Source organism: Anguilla rostrata, chromosome 2, assembly GCF_018555375.3.
Source record: "Anguilla rostrata isolate EN2019 chromosome 2, ASM1855537v3, whole genome shotgun sequence".
Lineage (NCBI taxonomy): Eukaryota > Metazoa > Chordata > Actinopteri > Anguilliformes > Anguillidae > Anguilla > Anguilla rostrata.
The window spans coordinates 39,668,580-39,694,510 of NC_057934.1; the positions used below are offsets into that span (position 1 = coordinate 39,668,580).

The 25,931-nt window shown below is 40.3% G+C and overlaps 3 protein-coding genes across 5 annotated transcripts; 2 read left to right on the forward strand and 1 right to left on the reverse strand.

The window, feature by feature from the left end:
• The first annotated feature begins 3,310 nt into the window (after positions 1–3,310).
• Positions 3,311–8,038, forward strand: LOC135249214 (mucin-2-like). Its single transcript, XM_064324608.1, has 2 exons — positions 3,311–3,595; positions 4,129–8,038. Exon 2 carries the CDS (start codon positions 5,017–5,019, stop codon positions 6,223–6,225), a length of 1,209 nt encoding a protein of 402 aa, XP_064180678.1. The 5' UTR covers positions 3,311–3,595; positions 4,129–5,016; the 3' UTR covers positions 6,226–8,038.
• Positions 8,039–9,249: 1,211 nt separating this feature from the next.
• On the forward strand, positions 9,250–13,778 carry tspan4b (tetraspanin 4b). The gene is made up of 8 exons (XM_064324663.1): positions 9,250–9,705; positions 10,719–10,788; positions 11,411–11,602; positions 11,959–12,033; positions 12,396–12,491; positions 12,591–12,701; positions 12,960–13,043; positions 13,340–13,778. Exons 2-8 carry the CDS (start codon positions 10,720–10,722, stop codon positions 13,406–13,408), a joined length of 696 nt encoding a protein of 231 aa, XP_064180733.1. The 5' UTR covers positions 9,250–9,705; position 10,719; the 3' UTR covers positions 13,409–13,778.
• Positions 13,779–13,788: 10 nt separating this feature from the next.
• Positions 13,789–24,721, reverse strand: LOC135249218 (bcl-2-like protein 12). Of its 3 annotated transcripts, none has more exons than XM_064324617.1 (8): positions 24,565–24,721; positions 20,038–20,227; positions 17,765–18,053; positions 16,990–17,203; positions 16,693–16,800; positions 16,421–16,494; positions 16,058–16,312; positions 13,789–14,128 (listed from the first exon to the last, which is right to left on the reverse strand). In XM_064324617.1, the coding sequence occupies exons 2-8, from the start codon at positions 20,223–20,225 to the stop codon at positions 14,087–14,089; spliced, it is 1,170 nt and encodes a 389-aa protein (XP_064180687.1). In that variant the 5' UTR covers positions 20,226–20,227; positions 24,565–24,721; the 3' UTR covers positions 13,789–14,086. The 3 variants fall into 3 exon arrangements, with proteins under 3 accessions (XP_064180687.1, XP_064180686.1, XP_064180689.1); XM_064324616.1 differs by lacking the exon at positions 24,565–24,721 and adding an exon at positions 23,113–23,884; XM_064324619.1 differs by lacking the exon at positions 24,565–24,721 and adding an exon at positions 20,477–23,056.
• Positions 24,722–25,931: the final 1,210 nt, after the last annotated feature.

Here is a 25,931-nt window from a genome sequence, read left to right on the forward strand (position 1 = left end):
AAGTTTTTCTGGTATATTTGTTACGGGTGAGTTACCGAGTCGGGATTGAACCCAGGTCGTGCTGGTGTTGACCCTATGCTCTAACCACTGAGCCACTGGAGCTGAGTGGACCTAGAGTCTTCAGAACAAACAGCAAGTGAAACAGCCCTCAAAGGAAGAGAGAAAAACAAAAGATCCAATAAAGCTCAGAAGATTACTAAATAAGAAAACAGGTCAAAAATACAAAATCCCAAAGGTTTTTTTGCTGAAAACAATGACATTAATTAAAAGTCTCTGAAAAAATCCCTAGGGGGAAAATGTCACCACCTAGAGTCCAAACAGAAGATTGTCCAGAATCCTAACAGGACCCCCCCTGGCTCCTGACGTTCCTCTGAGGACGATCAGGATGGCGCCGCTGGAACTCCAAAATTAGCTCTGGGTCCAGAATGTCCCAGACAGGGACCCAGGAGCATTCCTCCGGGCCATTACCCTCCCAGTCCAAGTACTGGACGTGCCCACGGACCAGGCAAGAGTCCAGCAGGTGGCGGACTGTGAAGGCAGGTTGATCCCAATGAGCCGTGGGGGAGGGGGTGGGCAGGTTGCAGGGGCAAGGGTGCTGGTGAGTACTGGTCTGGAGGCGGGAGACATGAAAGGTGGGGTTAATCCGCATTGACCGGGGGAGCTGGAGACGATATACCACTGGATTGACCCTTCTTAGAACCTTAAAAGGGCTAATAAACCAGGAGGTCAATTTGCGGGACTCCACCCGCAGAGGAAGATCCTGGGTAGAGATTCAAACCCTTTGTCCAGAGCAATAGGATGGTGCTGGTCTACGCCAGCGGTTGGCCTGATACTGCTGGTGCTGAGAGGCCTGTTGTAGGGCCAGCCACACTTTCCTCCAGGTGTGCCGGCAGAATCGAATGAACCTCTGGGCTGAAGGGACCCCGACCTCAAGCTCCTGGTCCGGGAACTGTGGAGGCTGGTACCTGAACTGGCACTCGAATGGAGACATCCCTGTGGATGAGCAGCGTAGGGTGTTGTGAGCATACTCTGCCTACAGGAGGTGGCTGCTCCAAGAGGTCGAGTTAGTGGAAGCAAAACAGCACAGAGTCGTCTCCAGGTCCTGGTTCATCCTCTCCGCCTGGCCATTGGACTCAGGATGAAAGTCAGAGGAAAGTCAGCTGTCTCGGAAGGGTTTGAATCTGCTGGGTCCATGTCGCTGGCTGAGTCTTACTGTTACGGGTGAGATCCCTAGTTGGGATTCGAACCCACGTTGTGGTGGTGTTGACCCTGTGCTGTAACCACTGTTCCACTGGAGCAGAGTGGACACAAATGCAGAAACTCTCAGGAGATAGATGTTGCAAAAATTTACTTTAGTCTTTACTAGAGTCTTCAGAACAAACAGCAAGTGAAACAGCCCTCAAAGGAAGGGAGAAAAACAAAAGATTTTAAAAAAAGCTCAGAGGATTACTAAATAAGAAAACAGGCCAAAAATACAAAATCCCAAAGGTTTTTCAAAAGGCACAAATACAAAATCCCAAAAGATTTCTTTTCACAAGGCACAAATACAAAATCACAAAAGTTTTTTTTTTTCCACAAGGCACAACAGCAAAAACAGGAAACAAGTTTCAAATATTTTGAAACACAAGGATTAGCTCGGGAGAAGACACCAGAAAGGCTAGAGCATTCATTCCAAAGCAAGGCAACTCAAAGACTCAGCAAGGAAGAACACAAAACAAAGGGTTTAAATACAGTTACAAACAAGATACAGCTGAAAACAATGACATTAATTAAAAGTCTCTAAAAAATCCCTAGGGGGAAATGTCACCACCTAGAGTCCAAACAGAAGATTGTCCAGAATCCGAACAATATTCTCCTAGTTTATTTATTTATTTATTTATTTTTGAGCCCTCCAGTAAAGATCTATTCAAGTTTCGGAGCTCTATTTTCTGGAATCAATGTCACATGGTGCATGGGGGCTGTCAATGGCGTGGCGTGTGGGCACACTGGGCGTGGCTAGTGAATGTTGGGATTTTCATGAGAGAATTAGAAACAGTTGGTAGAACTACAAACATCTTAAATTGAACCTCCACTAGAAAAAAAGCATAACCTGTATTGAACTGAACTGTACTGAACTGAATTTACAATTACATTCTCTTACACTTTGCTCATTTCCCTTTTTATAAGAATATGAAAGTAATATTAACCCGTAAGCATAAAAATATTTTTGATGGCCAGGAAATGATATCAATTACTTTTTTTAAAGAATTACTTTAAAACTGTCAAGAAAGAAATGAGTCAACAGGAAGTTTAGCTCGTCCTGTTCTTGCTTGCAATCATAAAAAATGGAAAGAACTAGTGAAGAGGAAGGCAAGACCACATACCACATCCTCTATGACTTGACACGCTCTTCAAGTCAAAATGTTTTTCATGGTACAAAACATTTAAAAAATGGTTGTAAATGTGTGAATGATTTCCTGGGTGTGAGTACTGCAGAGAAGATAATTAATGGGTGAAAACCCTTATATGAATAGCTGCACTGCAGTCCAATGCTCTTATGGACAGATGATAGAATATGGTACATATAGGCTCAGTGCATGCAGGTTGTACCAGCTGTATATGGTCGCCAAACATTCAGTGATTTGACATTGTTCTTAACATTCTTTTCATTCACTACCTGTGTGTTTTATTAAAATATATGTAACTATCATATAATTTCATACATTTGACATTTAAACAGTTCTACAACTAGAATATTGTGTGGGTATATAGCCCACATTTTGGTAAATTTCAATTTAGTAGATTACAATTCATAGTTGTGTTTGTTTATCATTTTCTATGAGCTTCATATTATAAACTACCACCAAATAAACTTGAGAGAATGGAGAAAATCTTATGAATTTATGGGCATACTCAAATTCCTCTGATTGCTGTAAATCATCCATCAGAACAATTCTATTCATGGCATCCAAATCTGAAGCTTAAGCTGGTGTCCGGAGAGTGAAGGTTGCAGTTGGAACACGGGCAAATAACAGCTTTCATCTGGAAATACCTGAACACCTTGGGTTTATATGCATGATTCCTAAGTCCATAACGGCACCAAAAAGAAACTGAAAGAGGAACAATGCTCAGCAAAAATCTACACAAAGACACAGTATTAATACATTTTACGCTCTAGGGGTATTTCTTTCTTTTTTCTCACCATTCATATAGTCCAGCTTTTCTGTGCCCCTCTTTCCTTCTCCACGTGTGCGCTAGGGTGTATACATGATTGCACACATAGGCACACAACTTTTTACTGTGCACATTTGGACAATATCACGGTCGAATATAGCTCCCCGTTCCTGAGCTTATCACCCTCTCCCTTTCTTTGAGAAATATAATCATTAAATCAATAAAGACAGGTGACAGTTTTTTTTTTCTTGTGACTTCCCTTTGTGACCCAGACACAAAGAAAAGGGAAGAGAAAGAGAGAGAGAGAGAGAGAGAGAGAGAGAGAGAAAGAGAAGAGAGGAAGCTGTTGACTGCATGCATGAACATTTTTACCACTGCAACATTTCTATTTCAACATCCTATTTTTCTTTTTATTACTGTGTTTTTTCACAACTGCCGGAAGGTAAGTAAAGTTTTGCTATACCTTTCAAGAACAGGGAGAAGATACATAAATTAGGACAGCAGCGTAAGAGTTGTACAAATGGTATGCTTCACAACTGCTACTTAAGGATAATTTATACTATTCATTGCAGTATTTTTTGAGGCCTGTTTTTTAAATCTAAATTTGCTTAGTTGCAGTACGAGAAATTTTATTGCAGTCTTTGCAAATTTCTTCGATGCGTTGTGCTAATTGTTTACCTTAGCGGTGTATTTTCACTCTTTTTATTTTTTATGAGCTTTTGAAAACCAAATAAAAAACACTACACTTGACTGTGTGATCTTGACTGAGTCACAACAAAGAGCAGCTTTCATACAGTAACGCTCCAATGCTTTCTCTGTCTATATTGTAATGTGAGTTTCCTGTTCTGTATAATTACAAAATGAATGTAGTGTAAAATGGATTTAGGGTAAAGGGTTAGGTTTCTGCTACAGACAGACATTTATGCCTTCTACTTTCATCAAATGTTAATGGCCCTGTTTGCCTCTTTCTTGTAGGGAACACACTCATTTTGTCCATCATTGCTGTATTATCATCCTCTCTCTCTGTACTCTGTTCACTTAAACAAAGAGGAAGCCTAGAGAAAGCGAACAGCACATAAGAGGAAGAGAAGGGTTGTGACTTTCTGGCTGGCATGCGAGTTTACTCCAGAAGCTTATAGAGGACACAGGAAAATTGCAGAAAGAAGACAGGAGGGAACATTTAAATGTAAACACTAGAGAGCCAATTCACTGTTGAATCTGGACTGGATTAGACAGCAAAAAGCGGAATGACACCAGCAGAACACGAGGACATCTACAAATTGATAAGGCTATAGATAAAGGTGTTACCGCATATGACTACACCCAATATCTTAGCTCTGTATTGCATAATGGTCTGAGACTCAACAAGAGTGGTAATATAGAGGCAACAGATGCAGCATCATCCCAAATGGATGCATAAGGACAAAACTGTACAAAAACAGTCGAAAACATAAATATGAAGTGCAATTATACACTATGAAGGTAGCCAGAATGATACATCAAACCAGCTAATAATCTTAATTTCTTCAAGCAGACTAGGAATAAATAACTGTACTGTGGCTTCTAGGACCATCACAAAACTTTGAAATAGCCAGCCATTCAATACAAACTTGAAGAACAACATAACATATCATTATTTCTACCATTTACAATTGCTATTAAAATTGGCTTCAGTCTCTGGCAAGCTGTGAAACATTTTTTATCATCTCATTTTCAAGTACATACTTTCAAAAGATAATATTTCTTTCAGAATAAAAATTAAAGAAACCAATAATCCCAGTATTCACAGAGATCAGGTAGGAGGAATCAGCTTTTAGCTGTCATCTACTTCTCCTGGATTCACCATTAACATTGACAATCACCATGTCAGTGCTAGTACTGACCTTCCTCATACACTCCCTCACATGCTCTCCTCTCTTTGCCCAAACATACTTGCCCTCCTCAGACTATGATTTGAACATGACCACAGAAACGTCAGAAGATGTAACACGTGGCATGGGTTCTCCAAATTTTAGTATGTTCACTCCTCAACCTTCAAATGTTCCTGTAAGGGAAACTACTGCAGTGCCCATGCCTGAAAACACGGCAATAACTGTTGCTGAAACAGAGTCCATCCTTGAAACTACTATAGCAGCCATTTTGAAAACTACGGAAGTGCCCAGTACTGAAGTTGATTCAGAGGACACATTTGAAACAACCCCTAAGCCCAGTATTGAATATGTTACCTCTTCTATTTCCCAAACATTAGAGGGTACTCGGCCTCAAACTCCAATTCAGACCAGCCACCATGTTAGTCGGGTGGTCCCTACACAAGCAACAACTCCAGAGACATTTGCCTCCACACCCTTCAGCTCTGCATCCCAAAATGAGCAAAGCTCAACAAAGAGCACAGTAGATGATGTGACTTCCAAGTCAAATCCAACCAAAACCCTCACGGTGGTCACTCCTTCCATGATTCCAGAATCTGCCAAGACCAGTTTTTCAAAGCCAAGTTCAGACCTGAAGCCTACCTCCACTGTTGGTTCTACTGCAAGCAGTCCCACGCCTGTCCCCATTATACAGGGTTTTGGGATAGTAATCATCATCATAGCATTGGTGGTCTGTATGAGTGGGATCATCTTTATGAGCATGTTCTTCAACAAACGAAGGAAGAGGAGATCTGAAAACTTCAGCTACAGCTTCAGGACTGGAGGGAGCAGTAAATCCAAGATGAAAAAAGGTACAGATGATGATGCCTGGTTTGGGCCTGTGGCTTTGAAGGGAGATGAGGCGGTGGAGGCAGGGGAGGAAGGGGGCAATGAAGTGGATGGAGATGGTGAAGGGGTGCAGGTGGTACTAAGCACTTTTATGGCAAAGGAAGAGGAGAAGGATGGGGTGAATGGGAGTTGTGTAGGGGCAAAGGAGGACATTAAGAAGGATGAGGAGGTACCCCTGTTGATCACTGATGAGGATGTGGAAAAGGCAGTCAGTCATTCACCTCCCCTGTCTTCTTCCCTTTCTCCTCCGCTCTCTGAGACTGCTGCAGGTGAGCAAAATGGGAGTCCAGCTTTCTGTCTGACCTCTGCTGTTTGAGAGGGAGAAATGCATTTGTTGATTCCTTACTAGTCCCTTTTAAATTGAATGTCTGATCAGTTTAGCTAAATTGTGAAATGCAGTGATTGCCTATAATGACAGTTGAGAAAGCAACACACATGAATTACAGGGGCCAGATGTTAAAAAAGAAGATTGACACGACATTATTTTTGCTAACCAATGTACACAATATGAACAAAAGCACCTGGACCACCCCCCCCCCCTCCCCTCCCCTCCCCCCAACTGAAAACTCACCTCTTCAGGCTGCACCTCTCCCCATGCCTCCCTGCCTCCCTGTAGCCTCTAATTGACTATGTAATCTTAGGGCTGTAGCTAGGTAAGCTGCTTATCTTAGTTGACTTAGTTATTGCACTCGCACCTACTCAACTATTGCTTGTATTATTTGCATAGACTGTTTTGTTGCTGTTTTTGTTTGTGTTAATCAGAGTAACCTACAGGGTCCAAGTTAAACTATGTGGTCGTTCCCTGCACGGTACTTGGAACTGTACTTCCCTCTAGGGTTTTCAACACACTTGTTCCTGGTTATGGTTATACACTTTGTTGTACATCGCTCTGGATAAGAGCGTCTGCCAAATGCATGTAATGTAATGGTACAGCATACAATGACATTCTAGACAATTCTGTGCTTCCGCAACAGTTTGGGGTAGGCCCTATCCTGTTTCATGATGACAATGCCCCCTGGGACATAGCGAGGCCTTATAGAAATGGTTTTGTTGAGAATGGTGTGGAAGAACTTAACTGGCCTGCAAAGAGCCCTGACCTCAACCCCATCCAATACCTTTGGGATCAATTGGAAATCCAAGTGCAAGCCAGGCCTAATTGGCCAATCAGTGCCCGACCTCACTAATGCTCTTCTGGCTGAATGGAAGCGAATCCCTGCAGCAATGCTCCAACATCTAGTATAAATCTTCCCAGAAGAGTGAGGTTTTTATAGCAGCAAAGTGTGGACAAGCTCTATATTAATGCCCATAATTTTGGATGAGATGTTGGATGTCAGGTGTCCGCATACCTTTGGCCATATAATGTATTTAAAATACTCAATTGTGATTTGCTTTGACGAATGGTGAAATATCCTAATGGGATAAGTTGTCTCCAACAACGCTTATAAATAATTGACTCCAGTATATGATTAACTTACTTAGTTGTCATTATTTGTAAAAATAAATATTTAGCTTCTCATGCCAAACTTGTACTGAATTCATTATTCAATCAATTATTCTTATGCACAGTGCACAGTATTTTTATTCAAGCATGGTACAGAAATCGAGTGCCAAGTTCTGATGACTAAAAAACATTTGTACACATCATATCAATTTGAACAGTCATGAATTTCTCTCATTTCTGTGTCTTCTTCGTTTTTGTACATGCTAGGTTTTATCTCTTAATTTGTTTAGAAATACTGGTAGCATATTTTGGCCAGACATAAAAAATTTCAGGTTAGAGAAACACAGAAACACTGATATTATTGGCAAAGATCTAAATGCACTGCTTTTGCTGATTTTTTGTTTGTGTGTTTGTTTGTTTGTTTTTTGAGCATACTATTCATTTTAAATATTTGGGATTTATATTAATTTAGATGTACCTTTAATCATATTGGAAGCATAGCTGCATGACATGAATAGAAATGTTTATATGTCTATAAATAGTACTGGGTTTTGGCATTCTTTTGTAGTCAGTTTATTTTACCCTCTGTGTGTTTGACGTATACAACATTTTGACAAATAACAATATTATTTTCTTAAATAAGTAGGTGACATCACATTCTTTCCAATAAAATATTTTCCGAAACCTATTAATTTTGTTTGCTGTTCTATTTTTGTTGCTCTGTGTATGTTCTCAAACATTTAGAATATGGTGTGATAAAATGTGCTGAGGATGGGCATGTTCTTGTTCACCATGTTATATTGATATGGGTCAGTACTGTGTGGTCTAATTGTTAGGATTTTGTCAATTGCAGAATTAAATAATACAACTAATTTCTGTGTGACTTTACTGCGTCCTGGTGTTTAAATACAATGTGACATAACCAGGACACACCAATAAGATATGTTGCACCTTACAGCTGGAAAAATCTGCAAAAGAATTTTAAACTTGACAAATTAATTTCAATTGTGGACTTTAAACATGCAATTTATGACTCTGTGACCGAAATATGCTCCTGCTTTTAACCTCTTTTAACCTCTTCTCTACTTTTAATTATAGTTACACCTCTGTCTCAGTCCACATTTGATGTTTGGGTAACTTTGTGTTTCATGTCAGGTCCCCCTTGCAAAAGAGATTTCAACCTCAATGGGGTTCTCCTGGTTAAATAATGGTTTAAATATGAAGATTTCCAAATGTTTGCCACTAGAGGGCGCTACAGTATCAATTGAGGCAAAATAGGTCTTGGGGGTACACAGTTGTTCTTGTTTCATTTTCAGTCATTTTGGGGCTGTACTCTTCTCTCAGTTTTTGTGCTTACCAAAGAGCTTCAAGAATTTAAAGAATAATAGTAATAAATTAGGCAGGGAACTAAGTACAGAAGAAAAAGAGAAGTGACAGCCAGGGAAAAACAGTTAACACTTCTCCACTCTCCACTTGGACAAAGTAATATTAACTATGTATGGCCAGTAGGATTTATAAATATCTCATTATATTACCTAAAACTAGAACTACTGTGATTATTGTTGTATTCTCAATGACATTTTTATCTGTTTTCCTGAGCCCCCCATCCCTTACTGTGGAATGACAGGAAATGGAACATGGGAGGAAAGGAGGCATCACAAACAACGTGATAAAGCGATGGAACATCTTCAGCAATTATAAACTTTAGATAGCTCTTTGTTTTCTTAAAATGTGTAATCTTATAACTCAAATTCCTTGTTTTCAGTGGGACGGTATGGCATTAGGGAGAAGGGGGGAGGGAGGGGGAAAAGGGACAGGGGAAGAGGGAGAATTGTGGGGGAGGGAATGAGAAAAGAATGATTTCCCTTGAGACGGAAAATGGGGGAGGAGGAGAGGGATAGAGGGGAGGGCGGCAACAACGCTGACACATCTGGAAGTTATTGAGAACGAGAGAAACGGAGAGAGGAATTAACGGGAAACAAAAAAATGAAGAGAAGGTAGAAAGAGAAGGAGAAAAGTAGAAACAAAGAAAAACTACAAATAGCAGTTCCAATATTGTTCAAAGACTGGGTTTGCTGGGTCAAACAGAGAGTGCATTAAAAGGAGGAAGCTATACAAAGGGAGAAAAGAAGAAACCTTGTGTGAGGGGAAAAGTGTGCTGGAAAACCAAGTCAAACTACTAAAATAATACTATAAGTAATACTGCTAGGAGTGTCATAGTATTTTTGTGGATTTGGGACATTTCCAGGCGGAGTACAAATAGCAAGCAGTAAAAATTTCCAAGACTGACTACAAACTATCAACTTCAGCGTTGGAGCCACCAAGTGTTGATCATAGCTATTAACACTGAGACAGGTAGGAACAGATAAGATGTACATTTTATAGCACCATTACAATGACTCACGGACGAAGAAACAGTAAAGAAAGTCTCAACTTTCAGTACAAGAGAGGGTTAATTCTATGCTCCAACTGAGTACATGTTATAGTGCATTTATTGTACCATAGACTCTCAAGTGTAATTCTATCACTCCTGACTGAACGCCCAAAGCACTATTTAACATTGAGATGAACATGTAAATTCCATCACAAGGCTTCATCACAACGCTTCCAAATTTCCAAAATAAACTACTGGAATCAATGTTTGGCAAGAGCTGTGACATTTACATACGGCACTTGATTTACTTTGAAATGGTAGTAATGGTTCACACAAATAAACCCTTCAAATATATATTCAGTCAAATAAAATGATTGGATAAATGCATACACATTCAGTATAATCACTGTTAACCCTCTGAGTGTTGAACACAGCACTCAAATGCAGCTCAACATTGGGGCTACACGGAGGCAAATTCAGAAATTCTTTTCCAAATTAGAATACCATTAAAGAAAAGGCTATGCGGTTTATACTACTTTTGCCCATTCTTCACTGTTTTCTAAAAAAAAAATATATAATTTACAGCCAGTAAAGTGCTCCAAATAGGGCGGTTACTTCCTGTTTGGAAGTCTAACTTCCTTTGTATGAAACAATGAACGGACAAAGTTCAGGCGCTTCACAAGTTCTATGACTATGCAAAACAATGCATGATTAGAGTATATACATTCAATACATTTCAATTACTTAAATCCAATATATTCTTGTAAGGTTTCTAGTCAGACAGACATACACAAATATGCATAGAAAAATAGACAAGAATGAGAGGAATCAGAATATGTGCGTCATTCTAGCGGTAGCCATTAAGCCGAGTAGGCTACTGCGTTTTACCCGTGTATCAACCACATTCTCCTTCAGTCAATCAATACTGCACATTCATAAGGAGTTACTCCTCTGAATTGATTCTGTGTTAAATGTGTCTCTTGTCTCTGTACAGAATGTCGGTGTCACGAAGGTGTCTTTGCTGTGTGAAATACCTTATGTTTGTCTTCAACCTCATATTCTGGGTTAGTACATTTGGCACCTGATTTTGGGTTTCCTGTCACCAACTCAGTCCAATTTCATTTTGTTTGGTTCCACACTTATTTCTATTACACAAACAAGTGAACATACAGTTTATCATATTCCAATTACAAATGACTCCCATCAGTACTATTATTGCTGCTCTCTGCCAATGTAGCAGTTCTCCAAAGCCTGAACAGCAATTGTATCACCCCCAGTCTTTCATGTTAGAAGTATGTTGATAAACAGTTTTTGTTAAACACTCGCTTTCAATGCAGTGACATCAAATCATCCCATGATGTCAATATTGTTAACATTCACCTTTTAACTACAGAGTGACGAGACATCTCAAAATGCTTTAATCAGGCATTGTTAGAATATTTTCACTTCAACACAAGTTTAAATATGGATGTCAACACTTGCAACCTGTGAAAGTCAAAATACTCAAGTATCATGTAGTCATAGCTTTGATTTAATTGAAACTTGCTTAAACTGTGCTCTCAGAGCAGTTGTCTTGGAGAGACTCGATTAAACCCCTGAAAAGGGATTAATTACAACTGAATCCATTCAGTATAGCACCATTTGGCCTTGCTGATCAAATGCTAATAATTCCTTTGCCCCGTGCAGCTAGGAGGATGCGGCTTGTTTGGGGTGGGGGTGTGGCTGTCCTTCACACAGTCGGAGTTCTCTTCCCTCCCGCTCTCCTTCCCCTCCCTCTCTGCTGCAAACCTGCTCCTCGTGGCCGGGGGGGTCACCATGATCACGGGGTTCCTGGGTTGCCTGGGCGCCCTCAAGGAGCAGCGTTGTCTACTGATGACGGTAAGGACGGCTCGCTGACACCACAAACACAAGGAACGGTCCACACCACAGGTGTGCACGGAACATCATTTCTGTTTAACGCAGAACACCGTCAAGGCACTCAGCGTTTAGGGCCACTTAGACCAGCATATAATTCTTGTCGTTTACAGCAGTTAGCAGACACTGCTGCTCTTAGCGTGGAGGGCAAAGGAGCAGTATTGTACACACTGTACTTACAGTACACATAAGCAACAAGACACAAGTAAAAGCTTAGTATACCAGTTTATGAACTGTCCTATCCCTCAGTGTACTTCCCCAGAGAGGATGTAGAAGTGTCTAGTCAGCATGTTAACCATACTCTGTCTCTCTTCATTCAGTTCTTCGTTATCCTCCTTATTCTGGTTATAACAGAGGTGACTCTGACCCTCATACTGCACATTTTCCATGAACAGGTGAGATTATCTGTTTGTACAGTCCCCCCCCCCACCCCCCCCCCCTTACCCCCCTTGTGCTGTTTGGACAATTTTTGATCCAAATAACTATCCTTTTGATCACTTTTTCACACATTTACTTATAATGTCTAGCCACAATTATTACTATATTTTTGTTGTGTGTACTTAATGTATTTCTATTTAGATGTAGGCAAAGGTTGAGTCAAGATGGACAGAATGACCCGTTCTTATTTGCAAGTCTTCCAGTCTACTGTGACCAACCGCCTTAAAGCAACAGCTCTTAAACACGGATGCTCTCACCACTCACCTTTGTCTACCAGTCACATTCACAGGGTATCACACCATGTGTTTCTGCCCCCCAGCTCGACACAAAGGCACAGAACGAGTTGAAGAGCGGAATGGTGGACTACGAAACCAATCCAGGGCTGCAGAAATCGTGGGACAGCGTGCAGAAAATGGTGAGTGGGGAGGCGGAGGTGGAGGCGACAGAGGCGCGAGCCGAAAGAGAACCTCACAGACCGCACAGAAGGCCACAGTGTCCATATTTCCCCCCTCAGTTCAAGTGCTGCGGAGTGACCAATCAGACGGACTGGTACGCCGTGCGTAGCACTCTCCCCACATCCTGCTGCAGCGCAGAGATTGGCCCTTGCAAAAACGGATGGAATGAGGTCAGTCGCCGCCAAAACACGCGCATCACAACCCTCAGAGACCTGAGCCTTTCACTGTCTAATGAAGGTCCTTAGTGTTATTCTAGGCATGATTTACATTAGGTTTACATTGTTTGGTATGGTCACGCCTTTTACAGTATATTTTACATACAATGTAGGCAATGTATGCAGCAGGAGGCAAAAACTAGCTGTTACATGTAAACATGAAAGTTCCCCAGCAGAATCCAGTTTACCCTGAATACGGAATCTTTCTCTCAGCCCTGTTATCAAAAAGCAAGAAGATGGCTACTGGACAACATCACCTCAGTCCTTATTTTTGGAGTCTGCATTGGCATAGTCCAGGTAATGCTACCCCAGTCACTTTCATCACGCTTTTACATATATAGTATAGCATATTAAGCAATAGGCACGACATCAATACATAATTCCATTTCATTTTACATCGATACCAGGGTTATTTTTCAAATACAAAATGCTGTTAGGGTCTACTATAATTCCATTTGAGAAGAACAAGGTTTTATTGTTTGCACCCTTCTATGACCTGTGCTTCCCTACTGTAGTCTTCAGTTCAAGTCAATGAACCGCTCTGCTCAGTCACTTGTAATATTACCCCTTAACCCCAGTTCTTTCCATTCCAGATTTTTGCCCTGGCTTTCTCTTTGTACATGTACTGCCAAATACTACGTGCTGAAAAATACCTGGACTGAAACCAGATGAGAAATGGGTAAACTTCACAGAGTAGAGAAGAAGAATGTATTTGAGTATATGGAATGTGTATGGCACATAGCCTTATACTGTGTTAGAGAAACAGATGGAGCTTTATTTTTAGAGACAGTTTTAGGCAACACATTGTCAATGACCATTATGTACTAGATACTGGTGTATAATCTTATTAACAGTAATGTTAGTTACTGCTAGCAATGCAAGTTACTGTTATTAGTTTGTTGTGAAACTAATTATGTTTCCTAAGGTTTAATGTAAACTCATTTGCCATACACTACAAACTGTGGAATCACTGTAAATATGTAATCGTCTTGTAACTTCTGCATAAAGCACATATTGACAAAAAAAGAAAAAGGAACACTGCTTGTTTTTGTAACAAAAATGTAATTTTAAAATGACAGTTAAAAAATAGCATGTTTCACACATCCATTCTTTTTGGTTTTACTGCTATTTTACTGCTTGATAATAGCACATTGGTGCACACAGTCTATACAGTCTACCCTTTCTCCTCTGCACATAACAATGACACTGGAGAGGATGCTACATGATTTTCCGTCCCCATTTCTTCTTCATGTCAGGTCACAATTCAGAGCTCAGAGCTCACAGTGCATGCTCAAAGGAGGTAGTGATGTACTCCGTATTTGTCCACAGGCCTCAAGCTGTCAGTCATACTCAAAAACATCTTCTAACTGGGCAATGTTCTCCTGTAGAGAAAGAGAGAAACTGTTAAAGCCACTAAGCTGTCATTTAAAATACGGACGTATCTCATCTGCCGACTACTGGTTGTGCTTTGCAATATCTACCAACCATTTAAATTCACACACACCCATTACTAGGGAAGTGCAGAAAAAGCAGGGGAAACAGTACTCCTAATTGGATCTGTCCTACGTGACTTTATGTTCATACTGGGAAATGTGAAACCAAATGTGCCAGGGAAATCCATAAATGAATCTAAAATGGATTCTTCCTTGTATTAGCTGCAAAAGAAAAATGTTGAAATATTCAAACAAGTGCTTAAATGTAACTGCAGTCATATTCACAAGACCACAAACTCAAATATGATCAGATAAGACCACTCTGTGCACATGTTGAACATACAGTATGCGGCAAACTGGTGTCATAGTATGTTCCAAAGTATCGATTTGGGATTTAAAAAACAGTGTATATTATGGTGCCTGAAGTACAAAACACAAAAACAAACAAAAAAATTAGCAGAGGTGCATAAATATAAATACTAAATTAGAGGTGCAGAGGCTATATGCAGAAGAAATGTGGCTTAATTACAGAAATGCATCACACTGTTCCCAGTACCATCAAATTCTTGGTGCAGTTTGCATTGTAAGAGGAATAATTCACTTTCTGTGGTTTCCGATTGCCTTTTTATGTGTGATGAAGGATATCTGTACAGGAGTTTCTGATGACCTGCCAGCTTTACAGTGGCTGGTATAGGCGCTTTTGTTAATTCATCATGTAAAGAAGAAAATACACTTCAAGTAACTCCATACAGGATTTTACAGCAAGATTGCATATGCCGAGGCTGTACACATTAGCATTTCTACGGAATTTATTCATAATTATAAATATCAGTTTTCATATTGTGCTGCAATGGCAGATGCTAAGGAGCCTAGAAACAGTGAAGCAGAAAGACAATCCGACAGGGCTCGTTCATGAACTAGTCAACCTTGGAATTGCTTTTGCTCGGTGACGTCAGCAACGTGGAGTTGGCCTGTTTTCTGTTCGACCTGTAAGTAACGTTTTATCTTTTTAGTTAGCTAGCTAGTTACGTAAGGCTAGATGCCCATGGTTGGGTAGCTTTTGTATCAACTTCTAATTTCCCTCAAGGAGTCTTCCCCCTATAGGAACTGCTGTTACTGTTTATAGTTGCAACTTAGCTAGCTCGGTAATTCACCAGCATTTATTTCAATCGGGAACTGAATTGATACAGTATGTATGCTACCTAGCTACGTGTAGCTAACTTCACAAACAAAGCTAATAAAGTTGCAAACAAAGACTCCCATTGTCATCAGGTTTCACTGATGATAAAACACAGCATAACTGCCTACGCATCAGTAGTTCACCTGCATTTATTTCAATCAGGGGAACTGAATTTGATACAGCATGCATGCTGTCTAGCAACGTGTAGCCAACTTCACTAACAAGTTAACAAAGTTGCAAACAAAGACTCACTAATATTAAAACACAACATAATTTGTAGTACTTCCATTGAATTATAGAAATTGATGTTAAATGAATACTTAACGTCAATTAGTTCATGATGTTAATATTAACACCATAAACTCATACATTTACTGGAGGACACTGTATGATGATTTACTTTATGCCACTCAAATGTCCGCTGGTTAAGACTGGTTAAAGTTTTCTGGCGGGTAACAAAAGGACAAGATTGCAAAAGGACAGATTTTACAGACTTCCACTTTATGTGCACTTCTCAGTACAATGTCTCAGTATTACCTCCGAGGCAACTATAGTAACCCTTGAAATGGTCTGTGTGCCCCTTATGCTACAGTCAATATGTGCAAGTTTGTCAACACCAGACTAGATGGTTTACAACACAACCAAAAGTAGTTAAAATAAAAGTAAAAATACATGAGAAAAAACGCTTTGGCACTCACCCAACCACCCTGACTCTGCACCCAGGGGGCAAATTTTGTCATGTACTGCTCTGCAAACCCCCGCATCCTCTGCGTCCCTGTGGCCGTGACGACACGCCGCGACACCTCCATCGTCACGGCGACCCGGGTCAAAGTGGGACTGGCCGGGGCGGGCATGGGGGCTTCCGCCTGACTGGCAAAGGTATCGAGCAACTTGGCGAAGGAAGGGTAGGAGAGACGGGTCAAAGACGATCTCAAAAACGGATTCGACTGGATCTGTGAAAAAAAAAGAGAGCAGAGGGTGGAAGAGATGCCTCCTGCAGGGCCTTGAAGGCACACAGCAGGGAGGAATGGAGCGACAGAAGGGGGCGTTCTCTTTTATACCTTGTTGTTGATGGCATCTCCCTGCAGTGACAAAACATGGACCAGCTGTCTGACCACAGCATCCTTATCACTGGCTGAGAGAAGAGAGACACATCCAAGGTTATACAAGCACAGTGTAACTGCAGCGGAAAGGAATCAATTGTCAAAGAGCAGACACAGACAGAGTGCTGGAAGTACAGCTAGAAAACAGTAACGTCTTAGAGTGCAGACGATGCCAGGGTATGAATCCTGACACATGACACAGAGCAATCATTTCAGATCAACAATCTCACTTTCACTCGTGCTGGGAGGTGGGCTGACAGGAGAGAGCTTAGCCGTGTGCTTCTGAGCTATCTTATCCAGGGTCTCTGCCAGTTCATTATAGAACTGGGGCGGGTGAGCTGAAAGAGAGAGAGAGAAGGTGGAGAGCAGGTTGAATATACTGACTGACTGAGCATCATGACACCATGATAACACCAAGACATTACTTACTTATCTTGAAGCAGATAAAAGACAGAAAGGGAAAAGAAGGCCGAAAGAACTAAAACGATCAGCCTTCCCCCACCCCACTTTCCCTCCTTTTCACTTACACGGTGAGGCAGGTGTAGCCTCAGGCTCCACCCCTGCGACGAATTTCAGGGAATTCGGCCTCTTGGGTTGCGACTCCGCATTCGCCGTCTCCTCATTTTTTGGGGGTATTATTTTGCGGAGGAGGGAGGAAAGTGGGGACTTCTTTTTCTTCTTTTTACTTTCCTTTTTCCCACTCCCTTCATCAGAGGATGAAGTGGGAGACTGACGCTCTGACTAAAATTATATCCATAACAAAATATCATATAGCAGCCTGCAGCTACAAACAATAAACATAAAACAAAACCTTTCAAATGCAATATCTACAATGAATATTTGAATTTTAAAATAATTAAATGATCACAATATTCCCATTAATGGATAGATTGAAAAAGGTGACATCCACCAGTGAAAATAACTAAAATCCTGAAATAAGGGTTTGATGCCAAAGACAGTTGTAAAACTACAAGCATACAATTAAGTTAACAGTATAAATCACGTTGCCTGCTTTCTTCGTTTATAAGTAACAGTCAATCATTCAAAGAAACCACAGTCTTACATTTTCAGACATTTTGTAGTGAGATCAGAAATCTGAAATAACGCTACTTTAAAACCGCTATGAATATCATTATAATATTTCAATTAATTTTTATGGTAAAAGCTAGCTGCTGTAATGAAGCACAGAGCAACTCCACAGGTTTTCCAATTTATCCTTTGACGCCCCTACAAACTGGTGTTGTGAGAAAATACACAACACAACAGTAGTTTTTAACAGTAGTGTGTAAAATATTTTCTTACTTCAGGCTTGTCTTGTAAGTGCTGTGTGCGATCGATGCTTTTGGTTTTCCCAGAAACATCTAGCTTGGCCAGGCCTGTTCGAATGTCCCGTTCAAGGGAGCCACTCTGCACTTGGACGTCCTTCTTAGAAGAGTCCTTCTGTGAGCGCCTCAATACGGCGGAGCGCTGCCGCATCCGCTTCCTTATCAGGTCTTTGATTCCGTGTTTCTTCTCCTCAGCTGCACTGATTCGTTCGTCCAGCGAATCCCAGCCATCTTCCGCCTTCCTCGGGAAATTCTTCTCAAATGCACTGAAAGATAAACGACAAGGAATAAAGGATGGAGAATGAAAAGGCACTGCCATTTGACATGTGACTTGTCTGCCATTCATAAATGGTGGCTGCATTCACTTGACTTTTCAAAGGTATGTCGGGCCTAGATCATTCTGCTCATATTTGGGTTTTTCCACGTGGTGGCTTAAAAATGAGGCAAACACAGAAATAGAAGATGAATGCTGACACTATTCAGGCTAATCAGTCACCAAAAGCATGTTTTTAACTATTTTTTCTAGCAAGCTTTCGTTTGCGATACCATTTTTTTGTCCAAGTCTCGTCACAGCACTGCCACAACCTACACTGTACACAACATCCAATAAGGCAGACCAACTGGCTGTTTCCCCTAATGTAGAGCCTACTCTTTGATAGAGGACATAAACATTGGAAGCACAACAACTTCCAGGACAGTCTGTGGAAAAGCAAAGCCAAACAAATAGGCTATGTAGATGTTGAGTTTATAAATCGCAGCAATAAGTAGTTTTATCCCTAAATGCAGAGAAGGCCTTTGACCGTCTTAAATGGCAATATATCTGGCAGGTCCTTAAATACAACGGCTTCGGGTCCTCCTTTTATTTCCACGATAAAACTACTCTACTCCAATCCTACTGTCAGAATCATGACAGGAACCACTTTTTCCCACTAATTTTCTCTCTCTTGGGGCACTAGACAAGACTGCTCTCTTAGTCCCTCACTGTTTGTGCTCTCTTTTGAACCACTCGATCAGATGATCCGTCAAAATCCTGCTTTAATCTCTGTGTACGACACTAGGCACCATTTACCTCTGCATGCAGACAATTCACTTCTGTATGTAAATGATGTCTCCACTCACCTCCCCTCTTTACTAGTGATATTCTCAAACTTAGGGGACAAATTTGCAGGCTACAAGACAGATTGCATCCTCATCAGCTTTCCTATCTCTGAACAATGTGGTGAACTCTGTAAACATTACTACTGACATTCCCATAGTTAAACAATTCCAGGACCTTGGCGTGAACATCTTTTCTTCTATCAATAAAATGACCACTGAGAACTATGACAGAACACTAAATTCAATAGTAACTGACCTAACAAGGTCCTGGAAGGTTATGCATTGGAGAAATGCACCTCTTAAATACATTAAATTGACCCACAATAAAACCAGATTTTAATTTGAAAACCGCGACTACATTTTGCTAAATTTCGGCTGATTTGTCACCAACAGTACTAGCTGCTGAAAATATACACGAAGCACAGAGAATGCAGTTCTCTTCAGAACTTCAGAAACATATTTTCAGAAATAAACGTTATTAGTAGAACTACGACTTCATGCCATACTTAATTCTAAGGATGATGGTCGGGAGGTGAATATGAGAGTGCACTGAGGGTGTTTATTTCCATGACGTGCAATTGAGGGCAAAGTGAAACCGAAATTGACAAATTCACGCTATTTTTAACAGGTTACGCGTTGTGTTTATGGTTCGTGGAATGAAATACAAACGTTGCTATGTATACACTCCACTACTATATTGATGATTATAACTATAGGAATGTAACCATTGTTTTACAGGCATTACAAAGACTACAGTTATTCTGACACTGTGTTTGAAACAATGGGATTTTGTAGGCTGTTTGTCACCTGCTTCAGTAGCTTGTAGACCAATCATTCAGTTCATAGCAAAAAAATATATAATTAGTAGTCGTATGCATAGTTATTTACGACGGTATTTATTTTTGTTTTATCTCATAGTTATATATAACGTAAATGTATTTGTTACACACTGTATCAAGAGAAGGAGCAAATAGGCACAACCTGTGGTATTAATTCTTCCAAAAAATTCTTTAGGGAGCTACAGTAGACTAAAACGGGTGTAGGCTATACTGTGTAAATACCGCTGCTGCTGATTACCCTCTGATGCACTTCCCCCCTCCACTAGCTATTATCCTGGAGGACATTCTGGATATAGTGTTTGTGGTCCTGTACCTGTACTTGCTGTGGTCCTTGTATGCCCCTCCTATCCGGCCCGGCCGCTGGGCGAGAGGGACGGCCAGAGACTGGCGAAGGAAAGCTCCGAGCACCAATCGAGTGTCTTCCATGATCTCCACAAGAGAAACAGTGGGGGCAGGAGATGACGGACGAGACACATGGTTGGATGTGGCAGGGACTGCCATTGCTGAAAGAGAAAGGGGACCAAAACGAGAGGTCAAAAGCCTATGAAACGAATGACTGCATCTGACCATAACGGTAAAAAAAACACTGGACAGGAACTGCAGCACAACTAGTGTTGGTCTTTCTTATGGTTAACAAGCTACAAGCCAATGCCTTGTCAATGTCTATAAACACATCATATGAAGACAGCAAAGATATTAAAAATTAAATCACTTTACTAATCAAGTCAACTTAGTACATTAAAGACATTGACTTCTTTATATCTTCCTGCTACCATATAGCAGTTACAGGTACATTGCACAGCACCAGACCATCTGCTTGAATATAAAGAGATGGCATATAAAATCCAGGTTATAATGCAGTACAGCAAGTCTAACAGCCTTTTAGTATTTCAGCTATTTCTGAGGACTCACTTCCTCTCTGCGGACAATCCACTGCACCTCCTAATCCACAGCAAGAATACTATCATTATACATGGTGAGTAATCTGTAAAATTTTATACGCCGCGCTCTATATGTTGTGTCATAACATGGTGCTTTCCCTACTTCTGATTCAACAGTTTTACTGATGACACTTCTACCTACATAATGTATTTTCCCACTAATACTTTGGCAATTCCTCTTTCAGTTTCAGGCACCCCCAATAGGCAATAAGCTCCTGTTAAATTTTTTTACATGTTCAGAAAAAAATAATTTATGCGGGTGTCTCCTAAAAATAATATACAAATATTTTTGGATAGATTTCACTGACATCGACAAGAATCAAAGTGGCATGTATCATGCATAGGATGAGTTGAATGCTTTGGAGCCGCAAAGTTTCATTAGTTGCATAGAGATTCAGATCATAAGTTCAGGATGTGGACGGTTTGTATTTTCCCCAATGAAAAAAAAAAGTAGTTAAAGGTCCAGGAAACTCAGTTCAAATTGTGGTTATAATCCCCATAAGTGACAATTCATTGTCTTCTTAATATTTCTTTCAAGTTTGCAACCCACTTATTACCATTAAATTGTAATAACACCATTATATTATTGTGACCTGTTCAGCAGACAAGAATAGGGTGGGCGTGTACCCTGCGTTCATTAACATTCATATACGTAAGACGTCATATGTAAAACATTCCTCATCGCTAGCTAAGTTAGAGCTGGTTTGAGCAGTAACCTTACACAACCAGACAAAACGAAAGAGACCAACATAAACAAGGCTTTACCATCTTACAGTTGAACCTGATGATCATTCAATGTGTAATAACTGCTCTATAGCAGTCTCAAACTCAGGACATTACAGTCAAATGAAGAGTCTTTGATTCCATATGTTAAAGCTTGAAAGCTATTTAATTCCCGGCTAGCTAAAGGAAGGCCTACTTACCGATCCACCATGTTCTGCAAAGGTTCAAGGCGAAAATGGACAGTGCAAATACTAACTGTACAGGTTATTGTAATATAGCAGTGCCCGTGGGCTCCAGAAATAAAACCTATTTCTTGTAGGTTTCTTCATTTTTGTGAAAAGCGCACATATTGCTTTCTCTGCATCAAGAGAAGGAGCAATACTTAGGCATTTTCAACTTAGCATGCCTTACTAATACAAAAGTGGCAAGACAGCCAATTATATATTACATGTAGAAAGGATTTCACTGGACTACATAGGGGCAACATAGCTCAGGAGGTAAGAGCGGTTGTCTGGCAGTTGGAGGGTTGCTGGTTCGATCCCCCACCCTGGGCGTGTTGAAGTGTCCCTGAGCAAGACACCTAACCCCTAACTGCTCCCAATGAGTTGATTGGTACTTGCATGGCAGCCTTTCACCATTGGTGTGTGAGTGTGAGTGTGCGTGTGAATGGGTGAATGAGAGGCATCAATTGTAAAGCGCTTTGGATAAAAGCGCTATATAAATGCAGTCCATTTACCATTTGGACTAAGGGATTTCCTTACGTAACAAACACCTAGTTAACCCTGCCACTGAAAACCTGGCATTTTAGCCAGGGGGAAAGCAAGCCAATTTTGGCACAGGTTTTCAAATGTTTTTTTGTTTGTTTGTTTTTTTAAACAATACATCAGTAAAAATTTTACAGATTTCAGTTCAGGGACCTTTAAAAAGGTAAAAGGTATTTGTAACTGAAATCCCAAAATGGCTCAAATACACTTTCCCCATATGACGTTTCTATGCACAAAATTTCAGGAAACTTTGAGACATTAGGAGTTTTCTGTCCAAATTCTCACACAGTGTCCCCAATATCGTCCTGACTAGCTGGATACCACTGGGGTAAGCAATATTGATGTGATAATGCCACTGCTATGTAAAGTGACAGAGCAATGTTCCATTCCTACATCTAGTAAGTAAGCCTGTCATCACCTCTTCCCCTTGCAGCATATTGTTCAGTGGCTCATTCATACTCTTAAACCAAAACGTTGGTGTAACCACTAGCCACTTGGAAAAACACCTCCGAGCTGTTAGCTAGCTACCTCCTTAGATAGTTCATAAACAATTGAACTACTAGCAAATTAGCTCTACAGCTAGCATTTCCAGTCGCCACATACGCAGGACAGGTTATTAGCTTTTTACGCTATTTCAGATAGTCTAGCACTGTATTTTAATATCAAGCACACTAGCTAACCAAGTATTATCACTTCTTAACGTGAGTCAAATCTATGTTATAAACCGTTAGCAGACAACTTTAGGCGAAAGTTAGGAAGACAGAGTTACCTAACGCTGGCTTTCCAGCTAGCGTACCTGTGTCTACACCAGATCTGACACACAAGTTCTGAAACGGCGAGGAACAGCAAGCTAACGTTTGTTGTTGAGAAGGTGAGTGACCTTGTTAGGTAATTTACAGTAAATAACTAGACTACCTTGGATATCGTTAGCTTGTTAACATTAGGTATCGTTGACCTTACCCGAGTTCCTCGACGTTCCTCGCAGTGATCCTCCAAAAGAAAAATTGAAACGGATTCATAAACACATTTAAAAAAACTTTAATTAAACGAATTAAAACATGGTAAAACGTTTAAAATAGCCAGCTAACTACAAATAAAAGTCAAGCTGTATATCAAACTGTTGGCCAGCTAGGCTTGGCTTGAAAAAAATCCAAGTGGCCGTCAGACTAAAAACTTAATCTACTCATTCCCTCTGCAGCCAGATAATTGTTTCTTCATCTCGGAAAAACTTGAGTGAATGACATTTCCCCTCTACTCATTTCTTCTCTCTTTACATTTGAGCAATATCATTGCGGGACAATGAAGTTTCTACCGAAACGCTCTCCATAGTTTTCATTCCAACTTGTAGGGACTCGAGGAATGTCATTTGGTGCACTGTGCGCATGTCAGGTGTCAGTCCCTAAAAGGGGCGGTGTATTTACTCACAGAAAATATTGAAATACTGTAGCAGAAGTATTCCCAATAACAGTCATAGAATGCAACATATGAAATGCTTACATCAACAATAAGGACACACAATGGAAATGATTATTTAGTATGTGGTGTTTATTGGCAAACCGAAATAGAAAAATAAACAACATGTTACACGTGTAATTTTGCCAAAATCTATATTCCTGCTTAAACAACAACACGAATATCAAATCGAATTAAATTAAAATTAAAATGATGATGAGGATGATTTTGATGATGATGATGATGATGATGATGATGACGACGACGACCATATATCCCACGAGCCTGCCCCCCCCCCCCCCCTCAATTAAGTGCTGAACCCCAAGCCTTGCCCCCCCCAAACCCTGCCCAGCGTCACTTGAAAATCAAACACTGGTACAAGGATTGGGAGAGACAAGACAGAGAGAGTAGCCGAGGCAATGGGAGAGACATAGAGGAGACTGAAGAATTACACTGTACGCAGCTGCAGCCTCGTATATACACACATAGAGATAGAGAGAGAGAGAGAGAGAGAGAGAGGATAAATGATTGTTCAGGTTTAACTCTAGAGACATACAGAGGGGTGGACATATACTGAAGAAAGGTAACATGACAGATCAGTGTGGCTATTTCAGGGATGGAGAAGGAGAGTTCCAATCAGTGAAGGAGAGCAACAAGCATGCCAGAAAAAGTGTATGTGTGTGCACATAGATATGGGCGAGCACACATCCACACACTGCATAATTACCAGTAGTCAAGATTAACAAAACATTTTAAGACTGTTGCTCAGACTCCTTTATGCATTAATTTCGCTTCATGTTCTCACAAATGACACTGCAAACTTTTCTGGGTCACTTTGTCTAGCTTCATGTCTCACAATCATTCTTGATGCTCCATCTAGTTCTTACAAATTGTTTTGATTCTTTGAATACTCACCTCTAACTCTGTGTCACTGTCTCTTTTGATTCTTTGAGTACTCACCTCTAACTCCGTGCCACTGTCTCCTCCTCTTTCTGAAAAAGAATCTCTTTGTGTTGCCTTCTTCTCCCAAAACATTCTTCAGTCTGCCTCTTATTCTTCTATCTTCTCCAGCTAGTAACTTGTCCTTTCCCTATCTCCTAATGTCTCACTCTTGGTATCAATTCCTGTGTGCCTATCTCTAAAAATCTTAACTGCTCTAGTGAAGGCCAATGAGGAAGGAGGCTGCAGGGTGAGGCACTTCCTTTGTGACAGGAAACGAGAGAGAGAGAGAGAGAGAGAGAGAGAGAGAGAGAGAGAGATGGGCCTAAAACAGCACAGAAAAAGCAATTGGCAAATCCAAAATCCAATCTCTCTTGAATTCCTTTCTGGTCTACACATACCCTCACAATAAAGAAGGAGTAAACCTTGCTGTAAACCACATAAAAAACATATTTGACATCTATATCCAATCTGACAAAGAAGTCATTGAAAAATAATTTTAAAAAAGATAAAAATGAAAAATGTTTGATTCGGATTGCAAATATATGAGAAAAATTTATCCAACCAAAAACACAGACATTCAGAAAGTCAGGAACTACGCCTTCATTATTGTGAAACACTAAAACAATATAAAAACACACCCAGAACCAAAAAAGAACAGCACATCCAAAACCAACTAAATATAATTGAAGAATCAATTGAGTCAAATAACTTCTGGGACAATTGGAAATCTTTAAACTAACCACACCATGATGAATTGGCCATCCAAAATGGAGAACTATGGAAGAATAATTTTGAACAATTATATAGTAAGACGATAAAGAACCCAGAACAAAACCAAATATGTGAAAAACTGAATAACCTTGAAAAAATCACTAAAGACATTCAGAATCTAGATTATAAAATTACAGAATCAGAACTTGTGGAAAAATTGAACGCCTTGAAATACAGAAAAGCCTGTGGGGCAGATGGCATCTTAAATGAGATGGTGAAACACACAGATAGCAAATTTAGATTAGCCATTCTAAAACTGTTCAATTTTGAGTGTGAGTCATTTCCCTGAAATCTGGAACCAAGGACTCATAACCCCTATTTGTGGAGTGGAGATAAATTTGACCCTAAAAACTACCGAGGCATTTGTGTTGACAGTAATCTGAGGTAATGTATTTTGCAGTATTTTAAATACAAGAATCATAGACTTCCTTATTAAGCACAATGTCCTGAGTAGAAGTCAAATTGGATTTTTACCAAAACACCGGACATCTGACCACATTTTCACCCTGCACACCCTAGTGGATAAATATGTAAACCAAAACAAAACCAAAATCTTTGCTTGCTTTGTTGATTTCCGGAAAGCATTTGATTCCATTTGGCATGAAGGTTTATTC